Below are 27,034 nucleotides of genomic sequence, written 5' to 3'. Positions count from 1 at the left end.
TCTTGGATTCACCACGGGGCGTCTGGGGGACCCTCCCCTGGGGGCTTCGGGGTGGAGGCGGACCTGTTTAACTTCAGGGCCTGCAGTTCTCTTTCTCTTCCATCTCCCCTGCGCCGAGGCTCCCCTCCACCTAGCAGGTGCTGCGCAAGCGTCTCTGCGGCGGCGAGGCACCTGTCTTCATAGGCTGGCCCCACCTTCCCTTCCTGTAGCCAGGCCCGCGGAGGTGCATCTGCACAGGTGCACTGGGTTTTGTTACCTTCACTGCATCTCCCTGTGATGCTTGGGTACGTGTCAGGGGCATGCGCTGCTGTGTGTGTGTCATCAAGCAAAGTGTGCCAGTCCCACAGTGTTTACTGTGCTTTGTGTAACAGCAGGCAGCTTGAAGACTTTTCCCTCAGTATGTGAACAAGCAAGTACATGGTAAGAGCTTAATTTCCATGCATCCTCCCTACGTTTCTTTGAGTATTCATTCAGTGGAGAGTTGCCAAGTAACTGAAACCGTGTCTAGACACAGAAGTTTCTATACTCAACCACAGGGACAATTTTCTGAGCCACCAAGTCAAGTCCATGCACCCCTGTAACAGAATGCACAGAATAAGGTAAAGATGAAGTGCTCAGATCTAAGAAAGGGCTTTGAACTCCACCAGCTACAGGGACTTTGTTCACCAAAGTAACTCGCTCATGCCTTCCTGAAGGTAAACCTCCAATTAGTAAGAAAATTTGGAGAGGAAAAAGTTAACAGCAGGCCTGCAATCTGTTTTGTTTTTTCCCCTTTACCTGGGAAATGAAAGGGATGCCTCAGTCAAATTCCTTGCATACATGCTAACAATCAGACCTCCTGGAAAAAAACACAAACGGTATCTGTAAGTAAAAAGCTAATTGAGAGCTCCTGCCTGTGAAATGGTCTCAACAGCTGCTCCAGTTTTTTCTGCACAAGAAACCACCCCAAAACTTAGTGGCTCGAAACAGTGATTTATTGTTATCTTTCAGTAGATTGATGTGGCTCAGCTAAGTGGGTTTGCCTAGGTGAATCTCCTGTGATTTCAGCCCGCTAGTTCTGCAGCGTGCTTATCTGAAATGCCGCCGCGGGTGCTCGCCTGGAGTTACCTACCTGCCTGAAGCCTCGCTGTGTGCCTCCGGGGGCCACGAGAGAGTGTTCTGACAGACCCAGGCTGACTTAGACTCGCAAGTCCCAGAATGTCACTTTTGCTGCGTTGTATTGGCCAAGGGCAGCCCAGACTCACGGGGAGGGAAATAGACTCCACCTCTTTACAGAGCAGTAGGGTGGTCACATTGCAGAAGAGCAAGTGGGTTGGGAGTTATCAGCGAGGAGTTCTCTAAATCATGCAGCATGACACAGCAGGATACGCCTGGTTTGTCCAGGCTGCCTGTTGTAAATAAACCTGGTGTTTGTGGATTGGGGCATGCTTGGAAACTGTTGCGTGAGCTGGGAAATCGATGGGGCGTGATGGCTCTGCATTGCCTTGTTTACATCCCACATGTTCAGTCTGAACCAGCACATGTTCTGCTGCAGGCTGGAGAGGACCTGTCTGAGTTGTATTGGTCACCTAGGGCAGGCGTCAGCAAACTTCTATGATAAAGAGCTGACTAATATGCATCTTAGGCTTTGCAAGCCGTGTGGTCTCTGTGGCAGCTACTCAGCCCTGCCATGTAGCACAAGAGCTCCCACGGACAATCCACAAACAAACGAGGGTGCTGGTTCCAGTGACACTTTAATTACAAAAACAGGCGGCAGGTTGGATTTGGCCAGTGAGCCATAATTTGCCAACCCTGGTCTATGATCTTTCCAAAGGAAGAGCACTTAGCTTGTGGTTTGCTAGTGAATCACCGGTAAGCTTGGTATTAGGTGAGATCTATAAACTCTGTTGAGTCCGATTTCCTGATTTGACTCACGTGGTCCCTTAGAGCCTCTTGAATGTCCATCACAAGGCTTGTACGTAATATGGACACTTAGTATCTGTAAACCAGCTGGTTAGCGAGTATTATGGAATTCCCATTGTTGGCATAGCTTTGTATCCTGAAGTTCAGGATTTTCTGGTTCAATTGTATATATACTTATTGCCCTTAGGTGCATAGGAATGTCAAACGACAGAGCCTATACTTTTCATTGTTAAAGTGGAAGTTCCTGTTAAACCTTACTTCCTTATTGACAAGAAATCCAGACTTACTACGGGCTATTTAGAGATCATAAAGTATATCTAGACTTCTTTAAAAATATTTTTGACACAAAAGAAAAATAAGCCTACTAGGACGAAGTCTCCAAGAACTTTTTTCTTTTTTCTGTAGCAGGATTTAGTGTCTTCCCCAATTTAAGGTCAAAAGCCAACAAAAAGAGAATAAAATGGGACAGTCTGAGGTAGATTATCAACAATGGCATTTTTTAAGCCTTTCAAAACACTGGTAAACATAAGAAATACTTAGACTTCAATTACATGAAATTCTGTTTCTTCCTTTGGGAGTTTTGAGTTAATAGAAATGATTTCTAAAGGGGTTAACAGATGACAGTATTTTGGGGTATGATTCCTTGGTTGAATAGATAGCAGCTACAAGGAAAGAAAAAAGAAAGAAAAACTTGTATAGACAGAATATCTGAACTCATGTTCTTTTGATTTTTTTGGTGAAAAAGTTTCACAAATTACAGAAAAAAACTTGTAACTGTGACACATATTATAAGCAATACAAAAATTATGAACATATTTTTAACTGATAAAAATCAACTGTTTCTCAGGACAGTAGAACTTTTAAATATAGACTCAGAGTGTTCCTCTATGTTATTTTCTACAAATGTTCCTATTTTGTATTTTAGGTACTGAGACATTCTTAGAGAAGTTAAGCGATCATATTTTAAAAGTATATTATAGAAATATTGGAAAATACTTACTTTCATCCAATGGTAGAAAAGAAAATTATGCCCAGGAAAACTTGAAAATCAACAAAAATCATCACATTAGATATTTCATTAGTAACTCCATCTTTAAAGCTCATGTCCTGGTGACATGCTAATTCCAAAAGGGAAGAACACAAGAGTATTATATAAATCCATGGATCATTGTTGTTTGCCTCTGTTTTAGTAAACAAGACATCCAAGCTGATGTGCAAACTCATTCCTGACCTTCTCCCCATGAAAGCATGATGCCAGGTCCCAGGGCAGGCTCAGGTGGCAGGGAAGGAGATGAGGATGAGATGGGAAAGATCTAGAAAAAGGAAAGAGATTCTTTAACTTCTTGAATTATTCATCAGAGCCCAGGTGGAAAGCTTTCTGTAAGAATCGATATCGTGATAGGATTCTCAGTGGAATTATAGTTTGAAATTTGCATGTTTCCTATTTTCCTATGTGAATAACAGTTCCTCAAAGCATACTTGCCACAGGGTAGAAGGGGCGGAGGGGTCCTTTCTCAGGTCTGTACTCCTGGGCCATCTTGGCACCAAGCCTTAAGCTCCACCTTCATTATCAACTCTAACATTGCACAAAATTTACTTGACACAAGTTGTGTTAAAGCAATCAGATATATCAATGATCTTTGTGGACACATTGGGGAGGGGAGAATAGCATTATGTATTGAAAGGAAGATAACGTCCTGGAGACGTTGCTGAGAACTCAGGTGTCCGAGTTGGTGGTGGGTCTTAATCACATTTTGAAAATGTAAAAAATACTCACAAGGTGGTGTGTGTTCATGGAGCCTTTGGAAATAACTATAAAGACGTCTTTAAATTGTCCCTGCAATCCAGGGATGACCCACGATGAGTAGACTGTGTGCCCTGCATAGATTTCCAGCCGACAGGACCTCATCCTCTGTTACGCCTGACTGCCTGGTGCGCCTCAGCGTCAGAGGGTTTACTGCTGCGGGGTTGATGGTATAGTTTTCCAAAGTGCACCAAATGATCAAATAAATACCATCTCAATTCGTCTTTCCAGCTAAACAATCGTAGAACAAGCTGCAGATCTTTTAAAAAGATGTTTTCTGTCATTCTCTGCTCGCTCAGCCTTCCTGTGTTCCCAGCACCACCAGGGCAGGGAGCTCAGCCATCCATTCTGCTTACATGATATGTTGTCTTTCTTTATTTCAAATCCCTCTTTTCTTCATCCTCCGTCTCCCAAACCCAACTTCCTTTGCTGGGTCCTACATACAACATTCCAACCCTTAGGGGACTCCAGTATTTTTCCTTGAAAAAATTTTTAGCTCTTTTTGCTTTGTTTTTAGGCCTTCTGCATCGTCTCCATGATTCTGCTCGGATCTCTAAAGTGTGTCACCAGCCCCGGCTTGAAAGGGTGACTCCTAGTGCAGATAACGCCGTCATGTTAGGCTGTCAGCATGTCTGTCACCCATTCCCACCCACACATCTGACAGTGATGCCTAAATGGATTCCTAAATCCGCCAGCCAGACACCTAGTGCTAAATGCCCCCAAGTGTCTGTTGTCGTGAAAAGCCCACTGCTTATTTGCTTTGTAATTAAAATGCTATAAGATTGCCAAAACGTTTCTACATGCTCCCTTCCGAAAGGGACTCCATGATTAGCAATGATTTTAATACTTCTTAAGTTCACAAATTATTCATTTCATAACTAAGTAGATTACGCAGAATTCCTCATTTCCTAATATCAGTGTGGTTTTCCTCCACAATTTCATATTGATTTCCTTTCTCCTTTGCAGAAGGAGATTGGAAGGTGACTGTTGTCACTGGGGATCTTGAGAATGCCGGCACCACGGCAACAGTATCCCTTTATGTCTATGGAGAAACGAGATGTTCGGGTCCTATTATTTTGGGATCTGGGAAACACCAGCTGTTTAACCCCAACCATGCAGATATATTCAAGGTAAAATTGATATAACTTTCTTACTAAGACATATTACAATACACATTCTCAAGACAGAATAGAGAAAAGTTTTGTTTGTTTGCTTTGGTATTGCGTTTGCATTACATTTTCTCAGTAAACGTGAAATCTTTTATCCTGAGGGAGCTGGGAAACAAGAATAATGACGGGAATATAAGACTTTTGTTTCTCCCTCGCTTTCTGTTTGTATAAAGCCAAAAAGTATGTGAACTTTAGAAAGTTAAAGAATTAGAGTGAAAACATTTACTCCTAATCTTGCCGTCAAGTCAGATGTTTCCACTTGGAATATCCGTTTTGGTCCTTGTCTGTATCCATGGAGTACGATGCTATGCTGGAAAGGTGGTCCAGCCTCCACCAAAGGTGGTCCAGGCTAAAACACGGTCTGAGGGATCAGATGGCCAAGATTCAAATGCTGACCCTACCTCTTACTAGCATGCTGACCTCTGCAAGTTGCTTAAGTGCTATGTGCCTGAATATCACTTACCTCGAAGGGTTACCATGAGGATTAAATGAATTAATCCATGGAAAGTGTTTAGAGCAGTATCTGAAATGCTCAATACATGTTTGCTATTAATATTGTAGCACATAAGCAAATTTGTAGCCCTTTATTTAAAAAAGGAGCTAGTCTTCCCAGTTATAATTTTTATTGATTAAATATTATGTATATGAAATTTACCACTGCATTTACCAAAGGTAGATGAGCACTTTGCTACTGTTGGACATTTAAATGGCTTCTAGGTTTTAGCTATTATAAATAATGCTGTAACAAAGACATTTTTTACCTTAGTTTCTTCTTTTTTCTTACCAAAGCTGTCTTATTTCCTTATGACACTTTCTGAGAAATGGGATTCTCTTGATCCATTCTGACAAAGGACTTTGTAAAAGTGTCTAATTTATAGCACAGTGCCCAGCAAGACATAGTAATTGGTAAATTTTAATTGTTATTAAGTCATTACTACACACCCCAAATCATGGTGTTTATTTCTGCCATATGTAGTGTTTAATATCTTTCTTTTTTTTTGCCCTGCAGTAAAACTGATGATATATTAAAAAAAGCTTTTTAACTTTTTATTTTATATTGGATTATAGGTGATTTACAATGTTGTGTTAGTTTCAGTTGTACAGAAAAGTGATTCACTTATACATATACATGTATCTATTCTTTTTCAAATTTTTTTCCCATTTAGCTTGTTACATAATATCGAGCAGAGTTCCCTGTGCTATACAGTATGTCCTTGTTGGTTATCCATTTTAAATATAGCCGTGTGTACATGTCAATCCCAAACTCCCTAACTATCCCTCCCTCCCCCATCCTTCCTCCCTATAACCATAAGTTCATTTCCTAAGTCTGTGAATCATTTAATTAAAATTTCTCAGCACCTTGTTGCAAGCTACCGTATGTGACTGTGGATCTATGTAAGTTATCTTCACTTCTTACCATTTTGTTAAAATAGCTTTGTGAAGATGAGTTCACATACCATAACATTCACTTGTTTAAAGTGTACAATTTTTGGTGTTTAATATATTCTCAAAGTTGTACAACCATCACCACGCCCTAATTTGAGAACATTTTCATAACCCTCCCCCCAAAATCCATATGCAGTAGCAGTAACTCTCCAACCCCCTATTCTCCAGCCTTTGGAAATCAGTAATTTACTTTCTATCTCCACAGATTGGCCTGTTCTAGATAGTTCACATAAATGGAACCATACAACATGGAGTCTTTTGTGTATAGCTTTCTAAAATTTAGCATAATGTTTTAAGGTTAATCCATGTTGTAACAGGTATCAGTATTTCATATTTTATGGTTAATATTTAATTGTGTGGATAGACCACATTTTATTCAGCCGTTTATCAATTGATAGGCATTTGGGTTGTTTCTATTTTCCAGCTATGAACAGAAATAATCATTAGGTATAATGCTGCTATGAACATCCATGCTTGTGTGTGTCATCGTTTCTCTTGGGTAGACATCTAGCAGTAACATTACTGTATCACGTAGTAACTCTATGTTTAACATTTTGAGGAGCTGCCAAATTGTTTTCCAAAGCGGCTGAAGCGTTTTTACATTCTCACCAGCAACGTCTGCGGACTGTTATTTCTCTGCCTTCTCACTGAAATTTATTATTGTCTGTTCTTTGATCCTAGTCGTCCTAGTTGGTGTGACATGATGTCTCATTGTGGTTTTGAGATGCGTTTCCCTAATGACTAATAATGCTGAGCATCTTTTCATGCGCTGGTTGGACATTTGTATATCTTCACTGGAGAAATGTCTATTCAAATTCTTTGCTCATTTTTAATTGGATTATTTATCTTTTTACTAAAGAATTTGAGTTCTTTATATATTCTGGATACGAGTCTCTTATCACATATGTGACTTATAAATGTTTTTTCCCATTTTATGAGTTGTCTTTTAACTTTCTCCATGGTATGGGTTTGAATTACTTCTGGTGTCCTTTCAATTCAACCTAAAGGATTCCCTTTAGCTTCTATTGTAAGGCTGTTCCGCTAGTGATGAATTCTCGGAATGTCTTAATTAGCATGTAGAATTCCTGGTTGACAGTTCTTCTTTTGTCGTTTGAAGATGTCATCCTACTGCTCTCTGATGTTTTCTAAGTCAGCTGTTAATTTTATCGAGGATCCCTTGTATGTGATGAGTTGTTTTCTTTTACTGCTTCCGGTGTTCTCCCCTTATTTTTGGTTTTCAGTAGTCTGTGTTGTGTCTGGAAGTACACAGGCTTCCTGTTGGTTTTCACAGCTACTGTGGTTGCAGGGTGGCTGATTTTTAAGGATATTGTGGAACTGGTGAGAGAAAAATGGAAGTAGATCAAGTTACAGTGCACAAACTCTTCTGTTCTTACCAAGGTTTAGAGTTTTCATTGAATAAGTACTCCTCAGATCATTGCGAGCCTTTGGTTAATTTCCAGAGTTCTTGAAATTTTGATTTCAATCATTTTTGCTATCGCATTTTTGGAGGAGTGGATACATGGAGGGACTCAATATGTCATTCCAGAAGTCATGCTCTCCCCTTTATCATATTTTGTTCTATTAAACTTCTCTTCCTCTATGAAATCTTCTATTTACGGCTGTGATTTCTGTAATCCGCTGCAGACGAATAAGAACCGACCCGATGTAAATGTGACTTTGCGCCTATAATATGTCATGTGACCAAATCCATGAAATTTCAGAGCTACCAGCCAAGTAGTGTTGAAACACTGACTATCTCATTACTGTCAGAACAGTGAAAATTTCCCTTTTGTATAACTGGTTCATGTTGTATGTGGCAGTGGGGCAACTGTAATGTTCTCCTGATCCAATCATAGGTCTTGAAGGGAGCCTTGATTGTAGGATGGTATAGAGAGTGGAGAAAGATTCTTCCTTCAAAAAAAGGCTTGCAAAATAATGTCAGGCTTTGCAGCAGTTTTGACAGCTACCCTCCGTAGACTACAGAGTCAACCCTAGAGGAGCACCTGAAATGTCACTGAGAGACAGGCTGGGAAAAAATGAGACATCTTTAGAAAAATGACCAAGACAAAATCAGAGCAAGAGTCCATTAGAGCAGAAGGTTCAAAGAGAGCAGGCAGAGAAGAGCTCCTAGACTGTAGGGCCTGGGCCTCGCTCAGCTGCTAACTCCTGAATCTTATCCGTTGACTGACATAGGCGAGACACTCCTGAATATTCACGATGAAAGCATGAAAGTTTAATGACAGTGACTTGGCTGAAGTCTGTTGAATATTTGCTCATTGCTCTTGGGGCGCTCATTGTTAAATTTCCCTTGTGGTCCTTCTCACTTTGAGGGCATCATAAAGGAATCCCATGTATCTTATATGGTTATTATTTGCTTATAAACCTGCCCAGAGATTCAGCTGAGCTTTTCATTGCATTTTTGCAAATTGAAACACTAAATAGTAATCTCTCTCTCTTGCTTGGGAAAAGTTAGTGGCTAAGCCCTTCACTCCTAGAAGGCAGTTTCCTGCTTCTCGTTTACTCCTGTATGAAGGCAATTAGTTTTGTAGATGAATAGGTTTAATATTTATTAAGCGCTTGCACAATCATTTGAATATCGCTTATGTTCCTAGAATAGAGTGCATCATACATTTTTGCCCTTTTAAGAACAATTTATACCAGCAGGAATTAGAAGACCTCTATTTGAGTTCCAGCTGTGACCTTTACTGTCTAGGAAATGTGGACAAACCACTTAATGTTTCTAAGCTTTAATTTCCTCCCTTGTAAAATGGGTACAGTAATACCTTATAATGCTACTGTACAGATTGAAAGAGCTCATAATTAAAGCACTTTATATAAAGCATAAAACATTCTTGTCTTTATATTCCTGAGGCTGATTCTTAAAATCCTGCCCACAGACTGGGGTAGTCTTCCTGATGGGGTGGGATTTAAGATAATTTTTCAGATGAATGAGGGCAGGAAGGCAGCTTGGCAGATGGCTGGTGGGTGGCTATTGCTGGGATGGGGGTCTGTGCAGAGACACGAGTGGAGGCTACAGGCAGGAGGAAGCGCAGAGGGAGCCCAGACTAGGCTGGTGGCCTGGAGAAAGGCGGTGAGTGTGCACGTTAAGAGCAGGAACATTTCTCTTGGGCCTCTACATTGTCTACAGGTTAGATGTCTATGCGGATCTACAAATTCTTAGCCATTAGCTAAATGGGAGCCAGCATGTCATTCTGATTTTGGCAAAGCTCTGTGTGGCTTTCTTCTTTATATTTCTCTTTTCTGTTCTCCCCTCTTCCCCTCCATCCTCCGTCTTCGTGTTCTTCTTCTCCTTCTATTTATTTATGTGTTTGTTTATTTATCTTTTGGTGGACCTGAAACTTGGAATTTGGTGACATTTCGCACTGACTGCACCGGGCACGTAGGAATTGCAGCACTAAGCAATGCCCCGCTGACACGACTGACTCTCCTGTGGATGTCAGATCCTAGGGGCAATTTACCTTGAGTTTTTCCTTCAGTCACAGAAGTTGAAGTATTTTTGAATGACACCTACGTCTCGACCACCAAATTTTCACATGTGAACTGTTACCGAGAAAAGCTGGTAGAGTTGGTCTGCTTAAATGCAGAGTAAACTTCAGAAACCAAAATCCCAACACAGAATAAATTACAAAAAGAAGGTAACCACTTTTCAGAGGGAATACATTTTCTCATTTAATGGCTACATATTAAACAAAAAGATTGTGGGCCGCGGATAGTAATCGGGTTTTATTTATTGGAGGAATGCCAAAAAAGAATGGCTCAACCCTCTCCTTAATTAGGCCAAAAATCTTTGTGGGGAGAAGAGAAAAAGGGCGTTTCGTGAAGCCTGCTCTGAGATAGATGTTTGGTAAAGCTGAGACACGAGAGAAAAAAATCATCTTTCTCTAACCCCTCCCTGGTGACCTGGTGAAATGGTGCCTTTTCAATGACCAGCACCTCGATGTGTAGTCTTCATCACATCCTCGTCTGCCTTTCAGGATGGTGTTCCATCAGCCGACCTTATTCTTCTTGCCTTTTCAGGATGCTTCTAGTTAACCTCTGCTTTCATTCTACCAACATGCTATGCTCCCCTGTTCTCAAAATGACCCTTGTTCTGCTCTGAAACGACCGACCGTTCTCCTCCCCTTCTTTGCAAAACCTTTTGAAATACTAATCTACCCTTCTTGCTTTGTCTCCTTCTCTTCCCATTCTCTCCTAAATCTTTGCTGTTTGGGATTTTCTCCCATCATTCTATTTCAGCCATGTTTTCTAAGATCAGCAGTGAAGTACTAATTTTCCCAGTAGTTGTGATCCTGGGTTGCTGGTCAAAGAATTGTGATAGGTGTGGGTGTCAGGATCAGATCTCCTAGATTCACATTTGAGCCACTTGACCGGCTGTGTATTTGTGAGCAGCTATTTGTAAAATGGGCAAAAGTAATTGCACCTATCTAAGAGTTGTGAGGATTGTGTGGAATATATAAAACCGATGTAAAATGTTTAGCACAGACGGGGGCACAGAGTAAACGTTCAGAAATTTAAAAATATTTTTATTGCATTTGGAAAGCAAATGAACAAGAGTTACAAGAAAGAAGAGGTGACTGTTATGGGCGTATCCCCCCAAAAGATGTTGACATCTTAACACTTGGTATCTGTGAATGTGACCTTATTTGGAAATAGGGTCTTTGCAGATGTGATTAAGATGTAAATTAACAAGAGGTCATACTGGAAATAAGGCAGGCCCTTGATCCAATACAACTGGTGTCCTAATACGAGAGAAGAGTGACACATAGGGAGACGCCCGTGAGGACAGAGACAGAGATTGGAAGAAGGCTGCCATGAGCCAAGGGTGATGGCCACGACCAGCAGCTAGAAAGAGGCAGGAAGGACTCCGTCCAGAGTCTCAGACGGAGCACAGCCTTGCGGACAACTGGATTCAGACTTCCAGCCTCCACGACGGTGAGAGAACACGTTTCTATTGTTTTAGCCACCCAGCCTGTGGTGCTTTGCTATGGCAGCCCCAGGAAAATAAAACAGTGACCAGTAACCAGGTGCTTTACAGGAATGGGGCATGAAAATGGAAAGAAAAAGGATGAATTTGCCAGCAAGGAGGCTGTTACCGAGAGAGCTGATAGGGAAGTAAAGAGTCTGTCATGGTGTGAAGAGAAATGGTGGCTATAGATGTGGAGCCTTTCCCCTTATGCTTATTAGTTGAAGAGAATCAGGAGATTAGATGGAGGCATGACAGGGTAAAGAGTAGGACTTTGACAGAAAAAGGAGGTTGTCCACTTTTCAGTGGGAGGACAAGGTGTCAGGGGAGAGACTTTTTTTTACATCGAATTGCTGAAGAGAGCTGCTGCAAGTCTTAGAGCTAGACCCCTTGAAGGACAGAGTGACCCAGTGATTTAACTGCCACCAAAAGCACGGCTGGAAGAACAGGTTTCATAAACGGGAAGGGCACCTCTTTAGAAGCATTGAGACTAGAAATTAGGATAAGAAGTAGATGTAATGACAAATGTTAAGATGGAAATAAAGTGTAATTAGTTAGGCTATAACACTTGTTTTGAAAATGTGAATTTGTTCCAACATGATTGATATATTAAGGAACAATTTGAGCATAGGTAGAGTTTCACATGTGCTAATTATGCATAAGATATCCACAAGAAAGAAAACTCCACCCAACTGAACCAGGTCACAAAGGAGTATAGAAACTACACACACACACACACACACACACACACACCCCCGCATCTCAGGCATCTATCTCTATCTCAGTTCACTGTCTGTCACATCTGTCCATATCTGGTGTTAAAAATTTCCTTCCAATTTCTGATAACACTCCTTCCACCGCTTGACTATAACTCACAAGCTGCATTTCTTTCCACACACCTTCCCCGAGTAAATTTCATGTTTTTTCAAGGTAAAGTGCAACATCTATTGTAGTCCTTACATAGTTCTTAACCATTAACATGTATGAAACTGACTACCACTTTGATTAGGTATCTATCCTTTTTTTTTTTTTTTTGCGGTACGCGGGCCTCTCACTGTTGTGGCCTCTCCCGTTGCGGAGCACAGGCTCCCGACGCGCAGGCTCAGCGGCCATGGCTCACGGGCCCAGCCGCTCCGCGGCATGTGGGATCTTCCCGGACCGGGGCACGAACCCGTGTCCCCCGCATCGGCAGGCGGACTCTCAACCACTGCGCCAACAGGGAAGCCCCAAAAGTTTTTTTTAAATGATGGACCTAGATGAAATGGACCAATTCAATGAAAGACACAATTTGCCAAAACTCACAAACACGAAAAAGAAATAGACAATCTGAAGTGCTTATATCTATTATAGAAATTTAATCAATAATTAATACCTTTTCAAAACAGAAAGCACCAGGTGCAGATAGGTTCACTGATGAATTCTATCAAACATCTAAGGAAAAAATTATACCAGTTCTCCACAATCTCTTTCAAGAATAGAAGTAGAGGGAATATTTCCTAGCATTACCCTAATACTAAAACCAGACAAGGACTTCACAAGAAAAGAAAACCATAGATCAATACCTCTGATGAACAAAGATGAAAAAATCCTCAACAAAATATTAGCAAATTGAATTTAACAATCTATAAAATCATTATTCACCACAACCAAGTGAGATTTATCCCAGGTATGCAAGGCTGGTTCAACATTCAAAAACCAATGAATGTGATCCATCACATCAACAAACTAAAAAGGAAAAATCACTTGACCATACCAACAGATCCAGAAAGAGCATTACACAAAATGTAACATGTATTCATGATAAAAATTCTCAGTAAACTAGGAATAGAGGGGAACCTCCTCAACTTGATAAAGAATATCTACAAAAACTACAGCTGACATCATACTTAATGATGAGAAACTTGAAACTTTCCCACTAAGATCAGGTACAAGACAAGGATGTCCCCTATCATCACTGCTTTACAAAATTATACTAGAAGTCCTAGCTAATGCGTTAAAACAAGAAAAAGAAGAAAAATGATATATTGATTGGAAAGGATGAAATTAAACTGTCTTTGTTCACAGATGACATGATCGCTTATATAGAAAATTTGTAATAATCAGCAAAAAAAAAGACCTCCTGGAACTAATGTATGAGTGATAAAGCAAAGTTACAGGAAACAAGTTTAATATACAAAGTCAGTTGACACAATACCATTTATACTAGCACCCCCCAAATGAAATACTTAAATATAAATTTAACAAAATAGGTATAAGAACTATATGAGGAAAACTACAAAAATGATGAATGAAATCAAAGAACTAAATAAATGGAGAGATGTTCCATGTTCATGGACAGAAAGACTCAATATTTTTAAGATGTCAGTTCTTCCCAGCTCGATCTGTAGGTTCAGTGCAATCCCAATAAAAATCCCAGAAAGTTATTTTGTAGGTATTGACAAACTGATTCTAAAGTTTATAGGGAGGGGAAAAAACCCAGAATAGCCAACACAATATCGAAGAAGAAGAACTAAGTTGTAGAACTAACACTACCAGATTTCAAGACTCACTGTAAAGCTATGGTAATTAAGACAATGTGGTATGTCTATGGTGGAAGAGTAGACAAATAGACAAATGGAACAGAATAGAAAGCCTAGAAATAGAACAATGTACAGTCAACTGATCCTGGACAAAGGAAATACAGTGGAGCAAAGAGAGACTTTAAATAGTGCTGGAACAGCTGACATCCAACATGCAAAAAATTGAATCCAGACACGCACCTTACACCCTTCACAAAAATGAACTCAAAAAAAGATCATAGCTCTAAATGTAAAACACAAAAATATACAACTCCTAGAAGATAACATAGGAGAAAACCTAGATGACTTTGGGTATGGTGATGAGTTTTTAGATGCAACACCAGAGGCATAATCTGTGAAAGAAATAATTGGTAAACTAGACTTCATTAAAATTTAAAACATGTGCTCTGTGGAAAACTGTCAAGAGAATGAGAAGACAAGACAAAGACTGGGAGAAAATATTTCAAATGGAAACATATCTGATAGAGGACTCTTCTTCAAAATATGTAAAGAACTCTTAAAACTCAAAAATAGGAAAACAAACAACCTGGTTAAAAATAGGCAGAAGGCCTTCACAGATACTTCACCAAAGAAGACATACAGAAGACAAAAGAGCATATGAAAAGATGCTCCACATCATGTGTCATCAAAGAAATGCAAATTAAAATAATGAAATCCCACTACACACCTATTAAAATGGCCCAATTTTTTTTTTTTTTTTTTTTTTTTGCGGTACACGGGCCTCTCACTGCTGTGGCCTCTCCCATTGCGGAGCACAGGCTCCGGATGTGCAGCCTCAGCAGCCATGGCTCATGGGCCCAGCCGCTCCGCGGCATGTGGGATCTTCCCGGACCGGGGCATGAACCCGTGTCCCCTGCCTCAGCAGGCGGACTCTCAACCACTGCGCCACCAGGGAAGCCCCTAAAATGGCCCGAATTTGAAACACTGACAACACCAAATGCTGGTGAAGATGTGGAGCAACAGGAATTATTCACTGCTGGTGAGAAGACAAAATGGTGCAGCCGCTTTAGAAGACAGTTCAGCAGTTTCTTACAAAACGAAACGTACTCTTACCACACACTCCAGAATTTTCACTATTTGGTACTTACCCAAAGGAGTTGAAAACTTACATTTATACAAAAACTTGCACAAAAATGTTTATAGCAACTCTATTCATAATTTCCAGAATTTGGAAGCAACCTAAATGCCCTTCAGTAGGTGAATGAATAAATAAACGGCAGTCCATCTAGACAATGGAATATCATTCAGCACTAAAAAGAAATGAGCTCGCAAGCCATGAAAAGACATGGAGGAGTCTTAAATGCATATCACTGAGTGAAAGAAGCAAATATGAAAAGCCTACAGATTCTGTTTCATTCCACCTATATGACATTCTAGAAGAGGCAAAACTATGGAGACAACAAAAAGAAGATCAGTGGTTGCCAGAGGTTGGGTGGTGAGGAGGGTTGCATAGGCAAAGGATTTTAGGGCAGTGAAGATCCTCTGTGGGATACCATAATGATGGATACATGTTATCCATTTGTCCAGACCCACAGCATATGCGACATGAAGAGTGAGCCGTAGTGTAGATGGTGGACTTTGGGTGAATGTGATGAGCCAATGCAGGTTCACCATTTGCAACAAATGTACCATCTGGTGGCAGATACCGATCATGGGGCAGCTCTGCATCTGTGGGTGCGGCAGGTATATGGAAAATCTCTGTACGCCCCCTCAATTTTCTGTGAACCTCAAACTGCTCTGAAAAAATGAAGTCAAGAGAAAAAAGGAAAACCAAGGAAAAAAACCCCAGTGACCTCTTTCCTACCCATGACTTGAGTCATCTTATGCTGAGTGGCTTTACCTATTGTATGTTATACCCTGTGAAGCTGTGTCAAGTTAATTGAACTTGTTTTAAAAAGCCGCTGAGTTTATACAACTGGAAAATACAATCAACCCGGTCAGACCCTCAGTGTTCTGTCAGTGCATTAGTTATGACCTCTCTGGCAATGACACCAGGTGCATGCTCATGTAGTGGAAATGTTTTTCATTTTCCTAGATTTTTTTCCCATGTCTGCAGGTGCCACAGAAGGCAAATGAACATTGTCAATGATTTCTAGGCTGTTAGAGAATCCAGCCATTACATAGGGTACCTGAAACTGTGAATGATGGATCCTATGGTAGCTCGTGTTTCCCGGCAGCCTCCAGGATATATGCTAAGTGCTAAAAGGCAAACACTAATTCTTTTGAGTGGAGACCACCCTGCTCTAGTATAGAATGGTTGTATCTACTACAGGAATTGACAAAGGTAGTGAATGTACTGTCTTTGTTTTGTTTCTTTTCTCTTAACATAGCATCAATTGGGGAGCTTAAAGATGGACATCTTCTCAATGTAAAATCATAGACATTTACCTTAGGTTTGGCTGATTAAAAAATACTAAAAACCATCTCTCTTTACAAGATCTCCTTGGTTACATATCAGCCAAGAAGTATAACTGCTCTTTGGCAAGCAGCACGGCTCTGGCTTTTAGGCTTAAAATTTCAAACGCAGTTCTCATTTTTTAACCCCTATGTTTGTTTCCTGAACAAAATTCCTAAAGTTCTACATCTTGCTGTATGTGAATATATGTGCTCTAAGAGCTCATAACTTATATAATCAGGCTTACACTTCATTTGGTAATAGTTTTGAAGGTGTAGTTGGAATACTAGCCATCATAGATACTTAAGGAAGGGCTCATGTATTCCCCCTCCATTTCCTTTCCTGTATTTCTACTAAAAATATTCCTTGTTTTTAAAAAATTGTTGCCAGTAATGGATGAGGAAGACCATTTAGTATCTCAAGGGGAGATGGATAGTAGTTCTTGTTCTCAGACAGCACTGTTGTTAAGGTTACTGAATGCTGTGTGGAACCCAAAATAAACTGGGACACATCAATTTGTTACCTTTGTCTTTAAAGACTGATTTGCCACAAAATTAGGCTTTTGAGAGAAAACTAATCCACACAAGCAGGTTCTCAATGGCAGAGATGTCTCATTCTTGTTTGCCTGATAGCGTATCAAAATTAATATTTATGGACCACCTGCAAAGGGCCAGGTTTGTGTGGAGTATTCTACGTACGACATTTAATTAAATTTTCTCCACCTGCCAGGATGCAGGCTACAAGATAACAGGCCACTTGAAAAGAGCAATGGGCACAGACTTTTGTGAGTCTAGGTATGCAAACTATATCAGCCTTTCATTATATCACGTTGTCCATACGTTTAGAGACTGAGGTACTCTAACAGATTTCAAAGAACAGGGCAGGGGGTATCACTCATCCTTCAAAGAGAAAACTCTTCTAAACTGGGAATAATATTTTCCTCTTTTTAGTCGGAAGTAATCATGGTAGTTACTGGTTAGAGACTTCCCTCGCTAAAATGTGCCACAACCTAGGCCATCATATCACTAATCCATTCATTCCTTCAACTGCACGGGTATAAATTATGACATATTGAATATGTTTTAAATCATGGGGATGTGATGTACAGCAGGGAGACTATACTTAATAATACTGTATTGTATATTTCAAAGTTGCTAAGGGAATAAATCGTAAAATTTTTCAACACAAGAAAAAATCCGTAATTATGTATGGTGACAAATGACTAGACTTATTGTGTTGATCATTTTGCAGTATATACAAATATCAAATGATTATGTTGTACACCTGAAACTCATATAATGTTATATGTCAGTTATACCTCAATTAAAAACAGTTAACCATCATAGCCATGAAACTTCCTCATCAAGCAAATGAAGAGGAGGTTATGGGATGCAGAGTTCACTGAGGTACAATAAAGCTCTCTCTTGTCCCAGAATCAGGAGTAGCGAAATGTTTGCCACTTGGTGATCCCTCATTAAGTGCATGGAGGTTTACGCCATCCCATTAACTAGGCTGCCCTCCCCGCACAGCTGTCCACAAGGTGGTCTTAGGATGCCTGGTGTGAATGGTCAGAGATGGCCTTGCTTCTAGGTCTTGTCCAGCGTCCCTCGGCTGTCAGTAGTGTGAAGGTGGACATGTCTGCATCCCCTCACATCCTGCACAGATTTGCCATCAGCCTCAGCTTTGGATGGCTTTGATTTAATACTGAGGTTCGTAACTTGTGGGAGGGTCACAGTCCTGATCTTCTGAGACCACTCGATTATATCACGGATTAAGACACCTGATTGGTCACTATAGATCATGCCTGCAGCTTTCATAAATCTTCTTAATGAATCAAGGAGATGTGAGCAAGGCTCTCTTTCCTATTCTTTATTTTTCATTTGTATTCATTCTTTTACCATTTCTTTCTTAAAGCTCTTACAAGGGTCTGGTGCACAGTTGTTGACGATTACATTTGTTGAGCTCTCTGAAAAGTCGGTCGTTGCGTTACCAGGAGACCCTTGATGGCCACGCTCCATTCAACCTAGATCAACTTCACAGAGTCCAGCAAAGCTTCAAGTTCTTTCTGTGCCAATATGATCCGTCCCGTTGCATAAATAATGAATAAATCTCATTTTATAATGCTAATGAAGAATATGAGCTCTCCAGGAAGCGAAAAGCTTGAGTTCTAGCAAATATTTGAATAGCTTTTAATTTATCCAAGTGATTTCGCTCTGCCCTTCAACCTTTGTTACTTAAGACATTACCCACATCTTCCTGTGTTTATTTCTAAACTCTGGGCAATGACATTTGCTTCCTTCACTGCCTTTCCCAGGAAAGAATGTGGGTCTATACAAGATCGAATGTGCTCTTATTAACTTGGAGATAGTTCTAAAGTTTAGAAGTACGGACGGCTGGTTAACACCTTATGCGATCATAAATAAGCAGCTCATCTTTCTCATACCTTGTCTGTCTTCACTCTGCAATGCAGAACTTGCATCAGGACCAGTGGGAGTTATGTTTCTGCTTCCAAAAGAAGCCTAATTCTCACAGGACATCAAAATAGCCTGCTCAGATAGTATTAGCAACGGGGATTCAGGGGAAGAGATGCAGTCTGCAGCTGGCATTTGAAAGATGTAAAAGACAGTTTCATGCAGTATGTAAGTAGTTGGTGACTGTGTTGTTCAGAGAAGCCTTAAATTCAGACATATTCTCTGTATTTATTTCAACCTTATGCCAGGAAGACAGGCTGTATATAAAGATGACTGCTTCTTTTACAGCCATTGTACTGTAAAAGAAAGAAAAATCTATTTTGTTTGGTGACTTTGCTAAGGGAAAAAACAACAGCACTCTCTCCTAGAGCAAACTGTGCAAAATGTACTTTGATACTGAGAACTGCACGCCTGACATTTGCAGTGACACTTGCCATCGTTAGGTGGATGCTGGAAATTAAGTAGCAACTTCAGCTCTATTACTTCAGGTGGGATTCAGACCGTCACTTGTGATGCAGGGTGAGAGTGAGAGCATTTTCCCCTGAATGGCAGCGTGAACGGGGGTGCTGAAACACGCTTGACAGTGTTCTAGCTGGCAAACGCTAGCATTTTAATAAGTCAGCACTGCCGAGAGAGTTCGATGTAAGAGCTCATCTGAAAGTGAAATAAACTGATGTAAGCTCAGACCAGTGAACACTGCCACCATCCTCAACAAAGTGTACATGCGAGTTTGGAGCTCATATATGAGTAACCTTTCAAAATAATGCACACGTCTGATCATATGCTCTAGTGAATGCCATGAAAATCCCTGCCATGGTTTTTGGAGAGAAATAAACATAATTTATATTTGGCACCAGCATGAACTGGTAATTACCTTGGGATAAAAAATACTAAGCAATATTTTAAAATCACTTGCGTGCTGGAGAGCTCTGCTTCCCATAAAGCAATCAGTGAGAGGAGATGGAAACTAAGGTGATTCTTTAGATCTCAGCATAAAGATTTTTAGGAGAGGTGTTTTCTGAACATTTGAAATACTTAGTCCTGTTTGGGGGCAATTGTTTCCTTACAGCTAGTCGCTGATCACTTTTTAAATACATTTTTAAAAGCTCTGCGATTCTATCTTTTGCCTTTGGCCGTTATTTATTATTATTATTATTAAATCTGATTGTCCAAGTGTTGTTCCTGGAGAATATTCAAATCCCCTTCAAAGGCATGGAGCCTCTTAAAACTAACCATATATTGAATTATTTTTTCCCTTCTGTTGGAAAACAGTTGGAAATAAGTTCACTGTTAACTATTGTTCCCAAGTAAGTCCCACCAAGATCCCTGTGTTTCTTTCCCAGAGAGATAAACTTCACATTATTGCAACACATGACACATGTAATGCTTGCACAGTTCCTGTGGAGAATCCCTGTTCAAACGCTGTCCTGATTACTGTTTTATGTTGCTTCTGGAGGGAAAGAAGGGCCTGCCCAACATGACGTAGAAGATTCACACTGCATGTCACCACTGCCCATCACAGAGAAGGGCGTGGAAGGTGGCACCAACTCCCTCCCCAGCTTTAAAGCAGGACCTGTTATCTGGCCAAATCTTTATTTCGGCCACTCTCAATGATAAGAGGTTCAAAATCTGTGCAAATGCATTGGAAAAAAGGATGCAAAACACATGTGGAGAGCCAAATCCAGGGTGGTTCTCTTTGTCCGTTTGGGCTGTTATAGCAAAGCTCCACAGACTGGGTGGCTTATAAACCACAGAAATTAACTTCTCATGATTCTGAAGCCTGGAAGCCTGAGACAAGGGTGCCAGCATGGCCGGGCTCTGGAGAGAGCCCTCTTCCAGGTTGCTGGCTTCCAGCTTCCCACTGTATCTTCACGTGGCCCAAAGAGGACAAGAGAACTCTCTGGGGAATCTCCTATAAGGGCACTAATTCCACTCCTGAGGCCTCCACCCTCATGACCTTATGACCTCCCACTGTCCCCACAGTGCCATTACACTGGAGGGGTAGGTTTTCAACATGTGAATTTAAGGGGACATACAGTGGTCATCTTTGAATGCTGTGAAAAGTGGTTTTGTGTAGAGGGTGAAGAGATAGCAGAATAAACCCTGCAGAGTGGTCTCTAGGTCCCTTGCTACCGTGAGATGCCCTCCTCCTTGCTTATTTTGAAAGGGCCAAAGTAAGTCCAGGCTTAGAGCAGGAGAAGCCCCTCATTTTGACAAGCACGTCGTGTGAGGGTCCATCCATTTTGCTTTGTGTGACATGCATTGTGCAGCTTTCCTTGTAATTGTTGCTGCTTCCACCTAAGCCAGACTTGTCCTTATTATAGGGCTCCCTGCCAGGATCACCCCCAAACCCACCTTCAGCATATTCTCATCAGTGCTGTTTGCAATTTTAATAATAAAACATGACATTCCTTGAACCCTAGATGCACTTAAGTCAACGTTTTGTGTTTCTCCACAGCCCTTCCTGCAGCATCACCTCCTGCCACACACAGGCCCTCAAATATCTGTGAAGTGGGTAAACCTGAGACTGCTAGTGAGTTTAAACACATATTTCAAAATATAGGTTTCCTTATGGGTGGAATCCACAGATTCAAAAGGTTGTGGTAGGGAACCCTAAAGTTTCCAGGTTTTAACTGATTCCAGTTTAGGGCTTGATCTTGATGGTTTTCATGGAATCCAGGATTGTACAGATAAGTCCAAGTGGGTTGCCCACTGACAACTTGCTTCCTCTCTTCCTGGTACCCAGTGAGGCTGGGGACAGAGCTCAGTCATAATCGAATCAAAGCATTTTATAGAAAAAAGTACTGGTGGAGTCAGTTTTAGGAACGGTCTGTATCCTGTTCTCTAAAACTGGTCTGTAAATTACAGAGTGGCACAGCTGTGTGCCAGTGAGACCAACAGAGGGGCTTACAGAAGTCATCGACACCACAAGAAACATGGACATTTATAAGACTTCTGTTCCCTTATAAAATGCACATATTGGCTCCAATCATATGATAATACACAGATTAATGTTCAAAACATCTCATCAGGACTTCCCTGGTGGCGCAGTGGTTAAGAATCCACCTGCCAATGCAGGTGACACGTATTAGAGCCCTGGTCTGGGAAGATCCCACAGGCCTCGGAGCAACTAAGCCCGTGTGCCACAACTACTGAGCCCGTGTGCCACAACTACTGAGCCCGTGTGCCACAACTACTGAGCCCACGTGCCGCAACTACTGAAGCCCACTTGCCTAGAGCCCGAGCTCCGCAACAAGAGAAGCCACCGCAATGAGAGGCCTGCGCACTGCAATGAAGAGTAGCCCCCGCTCGCCACAACTAGAGGAAGCCCACGCACAGCAATGAAGACCCAACGCAGCCAAAAATAAATAAATAAATAAATTTAGAAAACAAACAAGCAAACAAAAAAAGTCTCATCCTCGGGACTGGCTTCTCAATAATCAACCTTAGAAACATCTATAAGGTTATTAGGTCTTCACTTCCATGTGTTTTCCTTTGTCTCATAAATACGTGTTAATTTTTGTCTCAAGCATAAACGTAGATTGTAGACTCTTTTACATGAGTCCAATTCTCTCTCTCTTCCTCCCTCCCTCTCTTTTTTATATCTACCTATCTATCTATCCATCCATCTAGCATTTTTCTATTGAATTAGAAAGTAAGGGATGTAGGGATGCTATTCTCGATAATCCTCCAAAGAGTCAAGCTATAGTTATTTCAGTTTCTTAAATGCCTGTGGTAACTCATTCTTACTAATCCATCTGGCCACCAGATTTCATTGGTGTCAGCACTTCTGTGCCACAGTCAAAATTTAGTTTTAGCTCTTGTTTTCTGTGAGAATCATTTTGTGGGTAATGGTGAGGGGGTGTTAAGGGGAAACCCAGTCCAACTTGATGGCTTGCGGGCCAGGAAAATGAGTCACGTTTCAAGCATGAAAGCGAAGCCTTAGGCACTGAACTCTGGTTACTCCTAAATTGTCTCTAGCAGTGCCCCGAGTCTACTAACAGGAGGCATCAAACAAATATCTACGTGGTTCCCGGGAAATATTTTTCATTCTCCTTTAGCCAGACTCAGAGACTGAGTTCACTGACAGCAACCTCCAGACCCGAGGGCTGTCTCACTGTTTGAGGGTCTGAGTTTCGTGAACAGCCCTCCCGGACACGCCGGGGTGCATCCGCCCAGTGGTACCCTGCACCCTTTTCTCTGCAGCCTTCTCTGCCTTCAACACCCCAGCAAGCCGACAGGAGGCTTCTGCTGCCCTAATTCAGTCAGTTCTGTGTGTCGCCATGCCTGTGCTTTACTATTTAAATGTGCCTCAGTGTCGTGTCAGCATTTGCAGAAATGGTTAACCTTTGCCCCGAATGGGAATAGAAATGAGGTGCCCCGTAAGCCAGGCCTCTGCACGCAGAGCCCGGGAATGGTGGACGGATGCTGTCAGCCCGCTTACACTTAGAGCAAAATGGAAACCTTCCCCACTCAGCAGATGCAGAGGACATTTTAACTGAATCGGCCTTAACATTGTTTAAGCGTTTGCTCTTGCAAACGAAATATTACATAATTCCCTAGAGAATATTGTCGAAACTGGGGAGCTGGTCCTCGCAGTACAGTCACGCCTACACACTCACACATGACATTCATTTGATGGCACAGCTGTGTCTACACAAGGGTGATTGTGTAGACGGGAAGGGGTGGGAAGGGAGAAACTATTTGATTTACGCGTGAAACACCGATTTGTGATTGTCGTTACAGTTTTGTTTTGTTTTCCTCCGTGGACCGGACCGGGTTCACCTCCTGGGTTAAATCTTACGACTGTTTCTGTGTGCCCTGGGGTGGAAAGGCCTTGCACTATGGGATCCAGTCATGTTGAATTAAAGTCCTTGCTCAGAAACTTAGGGCCCAGGGGGCTTTGGGCACATGACACAACCTCTCTGAAGCTCCCTTTCCTCTTTTGCAAAATGGAGAGAATTACGTGTCTCTCAGAGTCGCTGCAAGGATTTGAAGTAACGTGAAAGCGTTTGGCCGCGACTCTCCTTCTCTCAGCAAACCTCAGGCCTTGGCCTTGTCACTGTTGTTACGGCACCAGAAAAACATCTAGGATCTTGACTTGGTTTTTGTTGTGAGATTGGGTTCGTTCTGACTGAAAAACCCCAAATTCTTATTGTAATTCTGAAAATGAATGGACTTATGAAAGCCTCCAAGATGCTCACGGAGCACAAGAAGGGAGAGAACCTTAAAGTGACATCAGCCTGGAAGGAATGAGCCCACGAAGGACTCAAGAGTGAAAACTAAACAGAACCCAAACAAACAAAACTCAAAGTCTCTCAGAGTCACTGCTGTGTCCCTGGAGGTGTTTCAGATGAGGCACTGGGTCGGACGGGGTGGATGTAGTTTCTCTGACCGTCGAGAACAAGGCGCGTGACCGGGATCATTAGAACGTACAAAGCCTGGTGTACTTTCTCAGAGTTCACCCAGCAAATTCTGCAGTGGATAGGCCCTGTAATGGGCCTCTGCATATCGGTGGGAGGGCACTAGACATGGAGTTTAGTTTCCCAATTTGCCCCGTGAAGCAAGGGCCCTGGTTATTGTGTCTTCAGAGCTCTCTCTCAGGTGTGCTGGTTACTCAGTACTCTTTTGTTTGGTAGAATTTTGACTTTGTTAAGCTGACTTTTGATCCTGCTAAAAGTCCTTCAGCTATTTTTTTCTTTCTCTCTCTCTGGAGAAGTTGGCCATTGATCATAAAATGATAGCGGCCATGGGCCCATGGAAAACAGTAGAAATTCTGCCTTAAAAAGATCCTCAGCATATGGTCTAGCATTTCTTTCACAGTTTGGGTGATCTGACTGACACACACAGCCCTCCTCTCCTCTGGCTCCACCACCACAGATTTCTATCCTTTGTGACTGAATCATTCTTTTGAAAGTCAGGCAGGTGGTTTATGGAAGAACTACTTTCAAAATATTTTGTGACATGTTTGTTGAATGACTCTTAAGGCTTAGAATGCTTGTCTAATTCTCCAGTTAAAACCAAGCTTTAAAACTCTTTCTTCAAGATGTGGTGTATTGTATACAATGGAATATTACTCAGCCATAAAAAAGAACAAAGTAGTGCCACTTGCAGCAACATGGATGGACCTAGAGGTGATCACACTAAGTGAAGTAAGCCAGACAGAGAAAGACAAGTACCATATGATCTCACTTCTATGTGGAATCTAAAAAAATGATACAAATGAACTTATTTACAGAACAGAAATAGGCCTACAGACATAGAAAAACAAATGTATGGTTACTAAAGGGGAAAGGAGGTGGGGGAGGGATAAATTAGGAGTTTGGGATTAGCAGATGCACACTATTATATATAATGGATAAACAACAAGGTCCTACTGTATAGCACAGGGGACTATATTCAATATCCTGTAATAAACCAAAATGGAAAAGAATATGAAAAAGAATATATATGTGTGTGTGTATATATATATACATATATATATATATAAAACTGAATCACTTTGCTGTACACCAGAAACTAACACAACATTGTAAACCAACTATAATTCGATAAAAGAAATTTTTAAAAGTCCTCTCTTCTTCAAAGGGGAGTGAGGAAAATTTTGGAGGTGACAGGTTTATTACCTTGATTTTGGTGGTGGTTTCATGGGTATATGCATATGTAGCTCATCAGATTGTGTATCTTAAATGTGTACAGTTTTGCATATCAATTATATCTCACTAAAGCTGTTAAAAATAAATTAATTTGAAACTCTCTTCTTGAACCTTTATTAAATGAAATAAAGTAATAACATAGTGACCATTACTTAATATTTGCCCTAACTCAAGGAAAAGGTGCAGTTTTAATATTCTAGCCTATGAGTACATCCAATACTGATTTTTTATATTCCAGACAATGTAGTTTGATAATAATATTCCTAACATGCGGCGTGAGTATTGAGGTAGATTAGCAAGGAAGTCTAGGATTTTCTTCATGGTCTGGGGTGGTTCATTTGTAGCTCAGACAGATGGGTTATACAGCATTGTAAACTGCTTTTCAGTCCTTTAATTCTTGGAGCACTTTTATGACAACAAAATTGTGTGTGTGTGTGTGTGTGTGTGTGTGTGAGAGAGAGAGAGAGAGAGAGAGAGAGAGAGAGAGAATGAAGAAGACCAGGTCTAATATTGTAAATTTTAAAAACAGATGCCTGCCTTGAAGTTCTGTTTGCAAATGTTAATAATTTTCCGAAGGATAGTTCATATTTGGTTCAGTTATAGCTAATTTTTAAAATGGGGATTAACTTATGTCTAGATGTGAACATTTTGCCTTTGCTTCTAGTGATGTTATTTCTTCAGGAATTTTAATACAACTTGAATATAAACCTGTAGCATACTCATATATCCCAGTGTGACCATAACACTATCTGGGCGTTACAGAGCTCTTGTCTATCAGCTCTGTCATGACTACTGGGTCTCAACTCTGTCTTTCACAGATGTAAATGTGAATCTTTGGGAGATTTGGCTTATAAGGAAAGGTAGATTCTTAAAAATAAAAACCTTACTCTCTAATTATAAACAATCCCAATGAGAGAAAGGGGGAAATTATATAATAAAGTGATTACACAGAGATTTCTTTGATGAACTAAAATTTTGAAAGCTATGTTCTAAAATGCATATAGGGAGAAAATTAAGACCACATTAAAAACAAATAGCAGGAACTTTCATAAAAGAGCTCTGTAAGGTAAAGCTTGGTGCACCTGGAGACGTGGAAAAGGCCAGTGGTCCTTTAAAGCGAATAAGAAGGGATGAGGGATGTGAAATGGTGAATGTGAACGAAAGCCAGGGAAAAAGTAGAACTACTGAACTCTGACAGCACTTCAGTGAGGAAAATTTCTAACCTGGAAATATAAGGCAAATTAGGTGGAATTTCAGCCCAAGAAATTGAGGGTGTAGTCAGATAAAATACGTGGCATAGATGTACTTCCAAATACATGCAGAATCCTTCTTCTTCCCTCCGCGTCCATTTGCAACATCCTAGTCAAGGTCACCACGTTCTGTCACGCGGATTCACACCCTAGTCCCTTATTTAATCCCCCCACCTGGCTTTCACTTTACTGCCCTGCAATCCTTCTTTTGCAGAGCAGTCAGGGGAATCTTTTAAAAACATAAACAGGTCACGCTATCTCCTGCTTACAATCCCATCCCTGACGGACGCTACATGTCCACCTCGCTGTCCTCCACCTATTCTGGCTTCTCCTGGCCGAACAGCCCAGGGAACTTCTTTTTGCTCCACACTTGAACCA

The 27,034-nt window shown here is 41.1% G+C and overlaps 1 protein-coding gene across 1 annotated transcript in view; it reads left to right on the top strand.

Moving 5' to 3' along the window:
• The window catches only part of RP1 (RP1 axonemal microtubule associated), a 193,549-nt gene that overhangs the window by 129,815 nt on the left and 36,700 nt on the right, over nucleotides 1–27,034 (top strand). Inside the window, 1 exon segment of the mRNA XM_089898599.1 lies at nucleotides 4,673–4,836. Coding sequence (XP_089754725.1) covers nucleotides 4,673–4,836 — 164 coding nt within the window.

This window comes from Delphinapterus leucas, chromosome 17, assembly GCF_059928025.1.
Source record: "Delphinapterus leucas isolate spDelLeu-1000000601 "Yukka" chromosome 17, BTC_Dleu_Yukka2, whole genome shotgun sequence".
In the NCBI taxonomy this organism is placed as follows: Eukaryota; Metazoa; Chordata; class Mammalia; order Artiodactyla; family Monodontidae; genus Delphinapterus; species Delphinapterus leucas.
This window is presented reverse-complemented; position numbering and strand designations above follow the sequence as displayed.